This window comes from Drosophila erecta, unplaced genomic scaffold (genome assembly GCF_003286155.1).
Source record: "Drosophila erecta strain 14021-0224.00,06,07 unplaced genomic scaffold, DereRS2 tig00000021-arrow-pilon, whole genome shotgun sequence".
Taxonomy (NCBI): Eukaryota; Metazoa; Arthropoda; class Insecta; order Diptera; family Drosophilidae; genus Drosophila; species Drosophila erecta.
Genome location: NW_020825198.1, coordinates 5,654,772 through 5,669,409, shown reverse-complemented (window position 1 = coordinate 5,669,409; position 14,638 = coordinate 5,654,772). Strand labels below are relative to the sequence as shown.

Sequence of the window (14,638 nt, the reverse complement as noted above, 5' to 3'; positions counted from 1 at the left end):
TCGATTTACTATACATTTATGCGCTATTTACAGCAATTATCCAAAAAGTATTACCCGGAATTTGTTAAGTGATCCGCGTGTACAATCGGCTCTGCTAGAGCGGCAATTCATTGAGCAAACTGATTTGTAACCAGGTCACTGGTGGAAGCACTGGTGGGCAGCAGCTTGTGTTGCCCATTTTGGGGCACGTTTCGATTGCCAGACAAGTGACTGCATTTTCCACTTTTATCTGTTGGATATTTTTTATGGTTTTGCATACTTTTTGTTCGCCATTTTATTAATTGAGCTGTATTCATTAATTCGCTTTGCTCTGGGCGAGACGAGTGCAAAGGTCTTCCACTGATCGCTTGCCATACAACTTTCGAAAGCGAGATTGATATCCCGGGGATGTTATTGCAGCGAGGATTAATTCATAATTTCGGGACTAATTGAATTGGTTTTGTGGCAAGCGTGAAATGGGAAGTTTTTGAAATGCCACGGAAAGGGGTCGTAAAAGTATAAATTTCCAATTAAACTTCTACGGAAAGTTGAAACTGCACAAATCGCTAATGGAGTACTATTCAATATTTATTCAACCATTTTACCTATGATTTAGTTCGATTTTCCGGCCAGTTGTTCGATTTATTTTGCAAGCTCAATTAAAGTAAATTAAGCCACTCGTTCAACTCGTTACAGTATCGAAAAAAACTACTGGCGGCAACCAAAAGAACAAAAACAAAACGACCAGCGTAATAACAATTAAAAAATAAAAATAACAACTGATGTGTGTGCTCTATTTTCTTAACGCCTCAGCATTTTCAATGGTTTTGTATTGCACTTGAGATACATGAATGCATACATGCTGAATATACATAGGCTATATATAGCTACACTGGGCAAACAAACCCTCTATTAAAGATCTTGGGGTAGAAGTCTTATGATAACACTCAGATATGTTGTAACTTTAGTTTTGAACCAAAGTCGTCTTACAGTTGTGTCGAGATACCATATTTAAATCTATGAAGATATGGGAATATGGGGCGGTCATTTAAACGGAAACAAGCTGCTAAAAACGAATACTTTAGTCAAGTTTGATAAACGTTTTGAGAAGATCTTCAATATTCTTCTCTCTGTAGATGATACAGCTACTTGGGGCTCATGTGAGTTTATGTGGGTTTAATGCTGCCGCACACATGTTTCGCTTTTTCACCGGACCTGAATCAAACAACCGAAATGCTAAATAAACAATATGGGCCGCAGAACTCGGAGCTCGTAGATGATTCCGTATTGAGTTCGATTGGCCGTAGCGTATTGTGGAATAGTTTATTGTTTTGGAATGTTTCTTAATTACGCGGAACTCGAGTGGCGGAGGCGGAGGTGGTAGCACCGACCAGAAACGACCATCTGAATCGGAAATTCTAACATTTCCATCTCAACTCAACTCGATTAAACTCGATTCGCATTCCCTTTTCGCACGCACACTCATCGTTGAGTCATTAAAAATCGGTGGCAGGAAAGTGTAGAGATGGAACCCCTTGTTTCCTATTAATGCTGATAAAGAATATGCATTCGCTTCTAAAAATAAACGGAAAGTATTCATTCGCATTTGCTGTCTGCCATTGGCGGCAACTTTTATTGTCACCATGTTTGTATGCAGACAAACGCATGCAAAGATGTATGCAAACATTTCATTTTCCCCATCGACCACGGGACTACCGAACTCGGCGAGAGATGTGAAGGTATCATTTTTATTTGGGATTGGGTTGGGTTGGGCTCCAGCGATCGGGTTGTCGCCTCCTATATCTCGCAGTGGGTGTCGTAAATCCCTGCCCGATTACGTCAGTAATTCATTGGCGCTTTTTTGCCTGAGGGCCGAGTGAACACGCATTTGGGCACTTCATCAATCTGTCAGTCCATCAGCGAAACGATTCGATGCGGTCAGACGATAAGTCCACCTTGGCATTCCCATTGCAACGGGTTTGCGGTTTGTCACACCCCTGGATACCCGCCGTGTGGGATTGTAATGAAAAATCGATGGAAATCTTGAGGATTCCGATTTTATAGCCTGCTAGCGCCAAGTGAAATTTCTCTAACCTAAGACATTAGACGCACAAATTTGCATACAGATTTTGATTAATTGGATTTTAGTAAATGACAAAATCTATGGTTATAGGTGTGGTACATGAAGATTTTCTTTTCGATTTGGTATATAATTTTAAACATTTAAACCGGATAAAATATGCCAATACATAAAGAACTAGATTTTAATGATCTGTGACTCAGTTGCGTTGGATCCAGAATAGTTCCTTTGTACCTTGGACGTTAAAGAAGCTTGTGCGTAGTTAACCACGCATTTTATGCATTCCTTTGCCGATTTGATTATCTCTCCTCTGGATGGCTCCCCTTTTCCGGAGATTGTCGTGTCCATCGGCAGTTATCGCTAGGCTTGGCCTTGCCTCGCAATTTATTTCCATCTGGCTGGGGGATTGGGGAATTGTGTGCCTCTTTTAATCAATGGAACTGCTTTGTGTGTCGCCAGTGCCAGTGAGTGAGTGTGAAAATAAAAATTCATTTCTTATTCGGCTTATGGATGCATTGGCATTCAAGTATTTGAGTGCTGCCCCTCAAAGTTAACTCAGTTGCAGCTCCCCCTCTCGCAAGGATGCCCCTGACTATTTGTTATATGGCTATATATAGAAATACGCACATATAAATTTGTATGTATATTGTGTGGCACTGTCGCTTTTGGCACTCACTTGTGCGAAAATCCATTGGAGCCCGACTGGCGGGAGCCTAATTTTTTGCCGTCTCCGATTGACGATGTCGGCTGTGGATGAGGGGCTGAAAATGGAAGGAAAGGGAGAAGTAGGTGGCCACCAGAGAGGGTGACTCAAAGGAGGGGCTCCTTCTTAAGTGGGCAGGCAGTGGCATGGGAATGGAACTTGGCATCCAATCATAAAATTGCTTGGCAATGTCTTTCGTATGTAGATGGTGTATGGGGCACGTTGAGAAAAGGAAGGAAGGAAGCAAGCTAAGGCAATCCATGTTGGCAGGAAATGTGAAATTTGTTGGGGGAATATACACTGAAGTCCATAAAAGTGCTGACGGAATGTATTTACAAGCCATATCTAAAGTTAAAATCAGTTTGTGTAATATTAAGGAAAGTAATATAAAAACTTTTAAAATAGAAAACTCTGGGATATTGAAGTTTTCAACTCTGCTTTATTTCAAATTACAACATATACATTTGCATTTCCTATTTCTTAGCAAAGGAATACATATACATAATCCCTTTATTCTTCGATGAGTTTGAGTATCATAAGTTGAGCTAATTACACGCACGCTCCTATCCAAAAGGATTTTAATTAGAACATTGATCCTTATCACTCGGTTGACATAATTTGGCCACATTATGGTGTGCCACCACCTTGCTGATAATTGAAAATTACAGGGCCATCGAGACCTTTCAGTCAACCCGATCCCATCCAGCAACCACCCACTTGCAGCCGCCTTCCCCTTTTGACGTCACTTTTGTCATCATCGTCGTCGTCGTCGATTCATTCGATTTGATTTGTTTGTTTGCCTAAAGCCACCCACCCTGCCCATCTGCCCACCCATCCATCCATCTAGGGATCTCCATCCATCCTTTGGCCGTTTGTTCATTTGTTTATTTGTGTATTTTGTTACTTTTAATGCATCTTTTATCTGGATTTTGCCATCATCATTGGCTGCCCATTGTTGTTGTGCTGGCGATGCTGATAGCGATACACAAATTTGAGCCCCATTGTTGGCCACATTGCTCATTGCCCATTGCCCATTGCGGAGTTGCCCCAGCGACGATGTCTTGTTTACTCAAATTACGGCCACAGTCAGGGGTTATCCAAGGTGCACATGTAGTCCCTGTATGTCAAATCTGCCAAGTTGACCCCCGTTGTGAGTTTCTGAGTGCTGGACTGTGCGGACTGTGCTTTTTTATCGGTTAGTCCATCCATGGGGAAAGTACTCGATGAAAGTGCAAGCTCAAGGAGAATATTATTTCAAGTAAAACAGTGTTTATTGACGATCATTTAAGTAGAGTTGATTGAACCTATCAGAGAAAAGGAAACGCAGGAACGTGACTGTTGATTATAAATCGTTTAAATGTAAACGAAAACGAGTTGAATGTGCAAAGTGTCCAAATAAACATTGTGGCCAATACTTTGCGTGCATTGTAGTATACAATCTTCCATTTCGTTGAATTCTGTTAGCCAATAATTGCTATTCTATAGTTCTCATTGCACTGTAAAACGTTTTAAGTGCATCAATATGATTTGTTTAAATAGTTCATTGTGTGTATGAATGGACACTCTATCGACCCAGTTTTTGCCTAACAATTTCGGAATAATAGATGTTTCATCTGACTATAGCTTACATAATTCCGCAGTATGAACTAAATGGTTTTTTGGGGCATCCGTATAGCTTTTGGCTCTCATAATTGCACTCATTAAGCCGTTTTCAGTACCTTTTCACTGGATCGTGACACATTTGTTCAACGACTAGTTTTTTTGCTGACCACCTCGTCAGTTTCCGCTGACATAAAGCGTGAAATAAAAGTTTTAACACGAGTCGTTTGATGATGCTGAGTTACATTACTCAAGCGCAACTAATAATCAAGCGAGTCGCCGGTGGGCATCGCTCCTACGGCCATCTGTTGGACCTCCAAACTAGCCCGTTGTAGTACACAAAAATTGAAAATTTCTATAAATTCAGCTATGACTCAGGGATCGAGCAAAAAATAAGCAAATGAATGAGCCAAGAGCAGCAGCATCATCATCATCGTCGCCGCCGCCGCCGCCAGATAGCCAAGTACAGTGAAAGCTCTGCAGAAAGACTAATGCGATGGATCCAAGAAATGTGTGTTAGATGAGATGCGGCTAGGAAAGAATTGACTGTGTGAAGATTCGGGGGCCGGCTTCCTGAGATCCTCAGCTTATCCGCTTAGCTGGCAGTGTTCTATTTCCAATGTTGCATGAACATCGTGCCACAGTTTCTGTTCAGGGGGCAAGTGTGATCCGTGGGGATTGCCTTTTCTCACACTTTCAGCAGTTTCGACACTGTTCATTGATTTTATACTTGGGGGCGCATCGAATGGAAAATCCAAGAGATTTGCCTGCTCTCCAAATAATATTTGTTTACCTTGAAAGTTCTCGTTTAGAAACGGTATTTATAGCGCTCCATTTATATATATATAGAATGGATTTGGGCTTGGGCACATATAGTATGGATGTTGTTATGGTTTAATTAAAAGCTGTTTTGCTTTTATCGTAGAGGAAACTTTTTCTCTGGCGCTTTTTTCAACGCAATTGACGTTGGATTTTCTTTGGCAGCTTATTTAATTTCTCCTTTCTCTCGTTTTATTTTTATTGTGAGTTGTGATGTGATTTATATCATTGGAAGCTGATTTAAGCACTTGCATGTGTAGTCATCTCCGCCCGCATGTATGATTTACATTTTATTTGTCATTACGTGTGTACATTATTAGTGATTTTAAATGGGAAAGCATGGGGTGACAGAAAGGCAGCTCACTTTAAACACTAATCCAATCCACAAAAATGTGAGCAAACTTGCACACTTGATCCATATGAGTATAAATTAGAAATGAATAGCTTTTAAGAAAGGCAATTACTGGGCTTAAGACAGAGTTTCTCGCGAGTATTATGAATATCTGCCCGTTTTTATCTCGGATCTGTACATGTGTATCTGCTTCTGTTCGGGTCAATAAACCCATCCTACAGTTCCTCTTAATCTTGCGTGTCCAAGTTGTCTGCCTCGGCCATAAACCACTCGGAACCCTTTCAGCAGCTCGGAGGTTCGGCATTGTAGAACGTGCCTGAGCACCTAGACTGACATCTGGCTGCATGGCAGAATCGTGCCAAGGTCTCAGATTGTGTTCGGCATAACTACGTGACGCTATCGTTTTGTAATTTTGATTGCTCCCGCCATGAGCGATACACATGCGAACCAATGTAGTCTGTATGAACGCAATCAGCCGTCGACCCACTGAACAGAAACTACACAAGCTACAAAAACTTGTCCAACGCCCACAATCGCAGTTTCGCTTTCATTGAGCGGCCGAGGTGGAGACCAGATGGGGGCCAGGAGATCAGTAGGAGGCACCCACGCCCCAGGCTTTTGTCTTGCCAACGAGTCGAGGGCTAGACTGCACCTGTAATAGGTCGAATTGGGGGATACGAGGCGATCATGAAGTTTGTAAAAGTACTCATAAAATGTATGATTATTAGTCTTATACATATATATCTATGGTGTAACTGATGGAAATGTTGTTAATAATACTTGAAACTTACATCTTTAAAAATGATTCTTAAGAAGTGGACCTTTGAGACCTTTGACTTATTATTAGATTCTTGAATCATCAATTTAAATATCTTTTTGTGACTAAACGCCTGTGGCTTTCCAAATTCTCTGATATATATATCTTAATTATAAGTTCAAGCTAAAGTCATCTGTTTACTCATTTATTGGAATGTTGAATTAAGCACATTTATCACTAGGCATGAGTTGCTGCTTTGAATACTATATTTAAAATATAATTTTGGCGAGTCAAAAATATTTTTGTTTTTCATATTTTGGGTACTTTAAAACATGCAACAAGAAACTTACATAAGATTTGTATGAAAAAGTAATAGTTATTGCTTAGAGGACTAATGGTCAGAAATGGAGACCGCGGCAGCCGCATTCTTGACCAGCTGCAGCTGACAACCAATCTCCACCCGATCCTCCACATTGATGCACTCTTTTGGGCATTTGGGTGTTGATTGATATTTTTTGTTGCTATAAACAAAAGTCGGGCTGGCGATGTGCGAACGCTAATGGAAAAGTCTGGTGCAGCATTCTTGGAATGGTTTTCTATGTGCGCACATATCGGTGGCCGTGCTCTTGCTCCGGCTGCCTTGGTGGCATTAACCGCAATGCCGACATCTAGCCATATATGTGCTGCTATATCGGCTTCTTCTCCTCCAGCTTGCCCCACCTAACAGACTCATCCACATCCACATCCTCATCCACGTCCACCCATCGGCGCCGAGGTCGAGCTGTGCTAATATGGAAAATTAAAACAGGAAAAATACTTTGTGCGTTTGCAGTAGCTTTGGAGTGGATTGCTTTGGGTTGTGTTGAAGTTGCCACAGTGGCAACTTTATAGATAGATAAAGATTTTCCTATAACTGCCTGCAGTTTTAACCGTTTGCTCTGTGTTTTTTCTCTTTGCAGATCTTCTAAACAAATCAAACAAACGACAACCGCAACGAAGAAACAAACAACGCAACAACAACGACCACACTTAATACTGCCTTAATACCTACACACACACACACACATCAACACACGGGCGCACACACAGCAAACAACTTTCGTTAAACACAATTCTCCACTATCTACTGAAAAACTGAAACTAAAACGAACAACCCATCGGCCGGTGATAAGCGGCTGACTACGAACTAAGGTAAGTGAAGCTGTCAATGGGGATTTGCATAATCAAATAATTAGTTTTGGAAATAGAAAGTTGGTATTCTTGGAGAAGTGGCTTCTATTTGGACATCTTCTCAGCTACATTTACTTTTGAGAGCTCTAAAAAACAAAGTTATTTGAGGGCTTCTAATAAAGTTGGCATTCATAATCAAGTCGGTTGTATAAAACCTCTCTTCTATTTTATCGTGTGTAAAAAGATAAACTCCTGTTTTTCTTCATCCCGACAAAACACAATTAATCAAGGCGATCTGATGACCAATATCTACCCATAAAAGAGAAAAATGCCTTCGCGACTTTATCACTGTAGTTTATGCCTCAGACGAGTTCTTTGTATCTGGTCGAATTCTATTTTTCCACTTAACAAACAGAAATAAAAACTGTGCAAATTACATAAAACGGCTCCACATTGGCGCAGCTCGATGGCATTGCGTTATCCCTTCCTGGAAAGGACGAGGAACAGCAGGGCGTAGCAATCAGAGGGGAAAACATGGCTGCGAAGGAGTAAACGTGTCCCAAGACAAGTGAATACTGTGCAGATTCCTTGGTGGCCACCACAGGACTCCTACGCACGGTTACACGCGTTCCAGGACGAGGCAGGGCAGGACACACTCACTCGGATACCCATGTACTCGGCTATATGGCCAGACAAAATGGTGGCTTTGGCGCCAGGATGTCGCGCCAGTTGAGCTTATTTCTTGTTGTTGTTCTCCGCTGGCTTTTATGTCGACAGCGTTTGCACAGATAAGTGGGAGTGGTTGAAGATTACTATCCAACCGCCTTCCCATTTGTATCTTACGGATTGTTGCTTACTGTCCTGAGCCACAATTTTCTTAACTCATTCGGTAATAATTAATCAAAGTAAATCAGATTAATTAACGAATATAACTCAGAAAACGGCGATCTCCCGCTGTCCGATTTCCCGGTATTCTTTAACCATTATTCATTTTGCATGCCCTGATGAGATTGTTAGTTGCTCAGCAAAAAAACACTCAGCCAAGTTTAATTTATACAATTTTAGCCATGTAAATGGCGCTGGCAAAAACAATTCTCGCAGTACATAAGCCGAAAGCGAAGTTCAGCCATTGGTGGTCCATGCCACCCATTGGGTGCTCCCAGTTGGTGGTGGATTTTCCGCACATAGCACCCAGAACCCAAGTGAAAAAGCCAAAATGTTACTATGCTGCAACCCAAACCCTCCCTTCAGTGGATAGGCAATTTTTACGATCTCGCATAGCCGCCACCTACTCACATCCTTTTCGCGCAGCCGGGCAAGAAGGCTGCCCAGGCACAGGCCATCTCATACCGACATCCCAACAGCAGAGCAACCAAGCAGCCCAGCATCCTGACATCCTGGCATCCTGTCCGCGGAGCATGCGCTGATCAGCCGCCAGGACGACGCCGTCGAGTCGCGGATTCACACAACGGTTACGACTAGTGGAATGAATGATGCTGACATCAGAAGCTCACGATGTGTCGCCGGCATAGCACATCATTCTAGGCCTAGCCGCTGATCGGGCAGGACTTGCCAGTTCAGAAAGCACACAGAAAGCCAGAAAGTCAGACAGAAAGTCTTAAGTCGCGTTCTGAAACCGTTTTGTGCCTGAGTTCTTGTTGAGTTTTTGAAACTGCAAAGCAAATTCGTTAAGTTTGGCGGTTCAAGTGCCTTTTGTACCGTTTCGGTTCCTGTTTTTCGTCATAGTTCGTGCCTTATATCTAAGAAATATTTTTAACTTTTTAAAAACACACACCAAAAAACATAGCCACACACACACACACATACTGCGTTGTTGTCGTCGAGTGCCTTGGACAGATACTTTACTTTTAGTAGACCTTAAGTCGATGCGATCCAATCGCCGCTCAAAACTCTGCCACTAATTTGCCTTAGAAAAAAAGAACACAAAAACAAAAAAAAATAAAAAAAGAAATACAAAAATAATATAAAAATTTGTTACCAAGCTTTACACGTTTTTAACAATATATATACAAAAGTCACACGTTTATATATACTTTACAAGATTTACACAAAAACCAAGCTTTTATACTAGAGAACTCGAGAACATTTGACACGTTATTTGTTAAAACCAAATTAAGAAATTCGAGAACATTGAGAATTCACACGTTATTGATGATGTATACGCGTTTTTAAGATTTTCCAAATTGTTAGCGGTTTTTGCCATCGTTTTGTGTTGAGTAATTTGTAAATTCAGTTTCGGTTCCGTACAATTTGTTGTACAAAAACGGTACGCTCCGTTGCCAACACCACAAACGTGCCTCAGCTCGTCGAGCAGTTGCCGCAGCAGGATCCGCAGGACTCGCAGGAGTCGCAGGACTCGTCTGAACCAGCGCTGCCGTCGCAGTCAACGATTTTTAAAATCCCCTTTCAACAACGCCCTGTAATGCCTTTCGATGACAACGTCTAGTAAACGATCGCAAAGATCTTGTTAAAACACCAGAAAACCTTAAAAAACACACTCTAAACACAACACCACACACAACGATACACACACTATGCCCGAGCGTGCCTTTATAAGCATTAAGCCCTAAAAAGTAACCCCAAGCTTTGTGCCTTAAAATATTAACATCTTCGAAAAGAACATCATTGTTAATAAGATCACGCGATGACAGTTACAAAGTGTTCGAAAAGTAAGTAAAACATAAAACAAGATCTTGAAGGTTTTTGAACAAATATCATATATTGCTATAGGCTCTTAAAGTACAATATGTTAAATTGTTTTAGATGGGCATTTTATGCATTCTATAAACTGGGAGTTTAGTTTGCTTAAATTCACGAACTAGGCATCCAGCTAAGGATGACTAATATTTGAAGACCCAAAAGTTTCCTTCTTAAACCTCCGTTTTTACCATGAGCCAGAATCTTCGTCTAGATAGTTTCCCTGTATATTGCACTCCACAAGTTGCCTTGCTATCCACATCCACACTTAATTAATTAGATGTGCTCGTAGAAAAACGTTGGCGGCACTAAATTACATCCATTAGCAGCTCAGTGTGACTTCTGGATGGAAAGTGGTTGCCAATTAGTGAGAGGCTTCGACTCCACCCCTCCGACTCCTTGCATGGGTTCCATTTGCATTCGGATCGGATGGTATCGCCTGGTGGCCAGCTGTGGAGGAGGAACCATGAAAATGGGTGTGGATTCAGGGAGGAGTAGGGGGAATCTGCATTTTCCAAGCGCCCACTGTGAAAATTCGTGTCAACCGCAGGCGAAATTTGCCGCTTAGTTTGTACTAAAATTACCGAATATTTCCATGATTATTATGTTTTATTACCTGTCTGTAAATTGCAACTGGTGATTGCCGTAAGGAAATGTTGTGGGGAAGCAATAACTTGCTGGGAAACTTGAAACCTTAAATAAGGGGTACATTGATATATTGATTCCGTGTACTTTCTTGTTTGCTCTTTTGTCAGGACAAATCCATCTTAACGTGACTATGACAGCTTTACTTTTCTTACTCGAAATCAGTATGGCCTTTTTCTTTGGCTGTTTTCGCTTGTTTGGCACATACGAGCACATAAAGTTAATTGAATTAATGGGCCGTATCGTATTACAATATTTACTAGGGTTGAAAGATGGTCTGCGAGAAGTTATTCCGGTGTACTTTTAACAAACACAAATGTTAAAAAACTAAAACTGAACCGCTTGCTCCACCAATGCATTTAAGGCTGGCAGAAACTTAAAACACTTCACCCCCATAAAAAGATTATTTTGCTGAATGAAAACTTTCGTTGTAATATATGTTATAATATATAGTATGTGTTAAACCAAAATTTGATGCCCTAACAGTTTATTTATTATTAATACTTAGTAAGCCGAACAATTAACTTTTGAAAGTAGGTATTCCCACTCTAAAAGAGCAAAAGTTAACCCCATACCACCCACTGCTCTGAACTTTGAACCTGTTTTCCCGTCGCGCAGTGTACTTTCATATCGGATTACGCAGTGATTGCTGGCCACCACCCTCATTTGCCGGCTGATGGTGCGCAGGATTCAGATACTTTTTGGCCGACTGGCGCCACTCAGGCGCCCTAAAAAGTCTACCATTTCTCCAAGAGAAAGGGGCACCATGTGAGCGAACTCTCCGGTGGCAAAAAGGGGGGTGAAATGCGGTGACTGCACCCTTTGGCCATAAATTTCTCTCCAAAAAAAGCACTGCGCAAGCGCTGCTCTCTCCGGCGCTCTTTCGGACTTTCTCTTCCGAGTCCTGCCGGTGGTGGCCACCCACCACCAGACAACGTTGATGTCCTGGACACCGAAGGGATGCTGCTGCTGACGTCGGCGGAGCAGCATCCATCCCTCTGCCGCTGGCTGAGCCGCAACGTTGAGTCAACCTTTTCATCACTTTCGTGCCAGATTCCGTGGAGAGCAGACGTGCCACTCCAGCCGGACGCAGGATGCCGACAATCGGTGCCATCCACAGTCGCCATATGGAACCGATATCCTCGTCCCGTCCTCGCTGCCCCCCTACAAAAAGTAATTGTGAAAGTTTGTGCGTGATATTGTGTGTGTCGTCTGCCGGATATTTCAAGTGCTTCCTCCGGCTCTCTCTGTGTGTTGTGTGTGTTCTCCCACACACAGGAAAAAAATAAGAAGAAAATAACAAAACATTTGTGTAAATTATTGATTTTCACATGCTAGAGAAAACAATAATGGTAGCGCTTTTCCACCCGAACTCTGACACACTTAGGCAGCTTTTGTCTTTCAACGTGGACAGGATCAAAAAGCGGGCGACAGAAAATCAATTACTCCTGCCTTTCGGGGATGGAGAATGTGGCATTATAAGGGAACTTGGCTTAAAATCCAAAGCCTAATCATGGAGAGAACGGGGCATAAAGAGAGAGTTGGAGAAGTCACCAGAGTGGGCTTACTTTGCTACCCCATAAGGATACACTACAAAGAGGCTGGGTTTTCAGGCTTTGATTTGGCCTGAACTCAAGTGTCCTGCGTTGCCCTCTCCCCTGTATGTGTGTGAACATTTAATGCCTTTATGTGTGTGCGAGTGCTTCTGGAGAAGATTTTCATCAGCAATTTTATCGGCCGTCTGCGTTTTGGGTGGTGGCTGCCACCGCCATCGCCCCTGCCCGTTTTGCCGGAAGATATCCTTGCGCTTTGGGGGTGGTTTCAGTTTGGTTTCGGTCTCGGTCGATGGTTCCGGGTTTCGGCTTTTCTGGTGTCTGTTTTCCACTTTTAGTTTGTCCTCATAAGTGTAATTCATTAGGAAATTAGTGTATTCAAATGTGGGCTAGCAACACCCAATACCATTTAAGTCAAATTGAACTTAAAATGCACTTTTAACTTGTTCTTTTCACTGCATTTGACTTGAAAACAAATGTCCGAACATTTATAAAATAGGAAAATTTCTAATCCATATCGTTGAAGTGCATTTATCTTAGCCTAGTTTCATAGAAACACCCAGTTGTTAAAGTGCCTTTAAACATAAATATTCCCTTTTATTTTTGCAGTGCCCATTGCATTTTTCACTTCCTTGGAAGTTTACCCAAGGAAACGACGACGAGGCGGAGGAGAAAGAAGTAAAAGAAAAGGAGCAGCGGAAGTCGAAGTGAATCAGCGAAGACGACGCCAGGATGTCCACACTATCGCTGCGCATCCAACTGGAGGGTGGTCGGGTAACCAAGACCATACAGTTCCAGCCCAATACCACAGTCTTCGATGCCTGCAAGGTCATTCGCGATAAGTTCGCCGAGGCAGTGCAAGGACAACGTATGTGGAAAATAATTTCTCAACAAGTCCTTCTTATATTAAAAAATTTTCCATTTACGTTACAGCCAGCGAATATGGGCTGTTCATCTCTGACGAGCAGAACCAGCAGGGGGTTTGGTTGGAACCGGGTCGCACCCTGGGATACTACATACTGCACAACCAGGACACGCTGGAGTATCGCCGCAAGACGCGAACCCTACGTGTTCGTATGTTGGATGGCGCTGTAAAGACCATTCTGGTGGATGACTCCCAGCCAGTGTCGCAGCTTATGGTGGTCATCTGCACAAAGATCGGCATCACCAATCATGAGGAATATGGATTGGTGCGCGAGGACAACGAGGCGCAGAATGAGAATCTGCCGGACAACAAGTTCGGCACGCTCACCCTCAAGCGCAAGATTATGGAGAAGGATCGGGATGCCAAAATGGAGAGTTTACGCAAAAAACTAAAGACCGACGATGAAAGTAAGTTACTATTTTGGTCTAAAAAAAGGAAAATACTGAAATCGAATTTCATTTCCAGTGAACTGGGTGGATGTGAGTCGCACCTTGAGGGAGCAGGGCATTGATGAGGCAGAAACTGTTTTGCTCCGTCGTCGCTTTTTCTTCTCGGATCAGAATATCGATTCTCGAGACCCCGTGCAATTAAATTTGCTATATGTGCAAGCCAGGGATGCCATTCTCGATGGAACACATCCTGTCACCCAAGACAAAGCTTGCGAGTTTGCTGGCATCCAAGTGCATATTCAATTTGGACCGCATAATGAGGCCAAGCACAAGACCGGATTTTTAGAGTGAGTTCAAGATTTGTCCAATGTGCATTACATCATCTAAACTAAATCTCATCTTTAGCTTGAAGGACTTCCTGCCTCAGTCCTATGTGCGCACCAAGGGAATCGAGAAGAAAATCTTTTCGGAGCACCGAAAGCATGCGGATCTATCTGAAATCGATGCCAAAGTCCTGTACACTAAGACCGCCCGGGAATTGCCCACCTACGGCGTGACCTTCTTTCTGGTCAAGGAGAAGATGAATGGCAAAAACAAGCTTGTTCCTCGTCTACTCGGAGTGACCAAGGATTCGGTGCTGCGCCTAGACGAGCACACCAAAGAGATTCTGATCTCGTGGCCCTTGACAACAGTACGACGTTGGGGCGCCTCGCCAAACACCTTCACCCTGGACTTTGGCGACTACGCCAATCAATACTACTCGGTGCAGACGACGGAGGCCGAGCAGATTGTCCAGCTTATTGCTGGCTACATCGATATTATTCTTAAGAAGAAGCAGACTAAGGATCATTTCGGCATTGAAGGCGATGAGGGCTCCACAATGGTGGAAGAGTCAGTGGCACCATCCAAGTAAGTGCATCTGCTTTGTGTGAGTAATACAGATTTGTAA

General features: G+C 42.6%; 1 protein-coding gene across 5 annotated transcripts in view; it reads left to right on the top strand.

Annotated features, from left to right (window-relative positions):
- Positions 1–14,638, top strand: part of LOC6545869 (talin-2) — a 29,052-nt gene that overhangs the window by 3,165 nt on the left and 11,249 nt on the right. For all 5 annotated transcript variants that reach the window (XM_015157887.2, XM_001971602.3, XM_015157885.2 and 2 more), the window contains exons 2-6: positions 7,249–7,480; positions 12,985–13,243; positions 13,309–13,707; positions 13,766–14,036; positions 14,095–14,598. In XM_015157887.2, coding sequence (XP_015013373.1) covers positions 13,108–13,243; positions 13,309–13,707; positions 13,766–14,036; positions 14,095–14,598 — 1,310 coding nt within the window. In that variant the 5' untranslated portion in view covers positions 7,249–7,480; positions 12,985–13,107. The remainder of the gene's footprint in view (positions 1–7,248; positions 7,481–12,984; positions 13,244–13,308; positions 13,708–13,765; positions 14,037–14,094; positions 14,599–14,638) is intronic.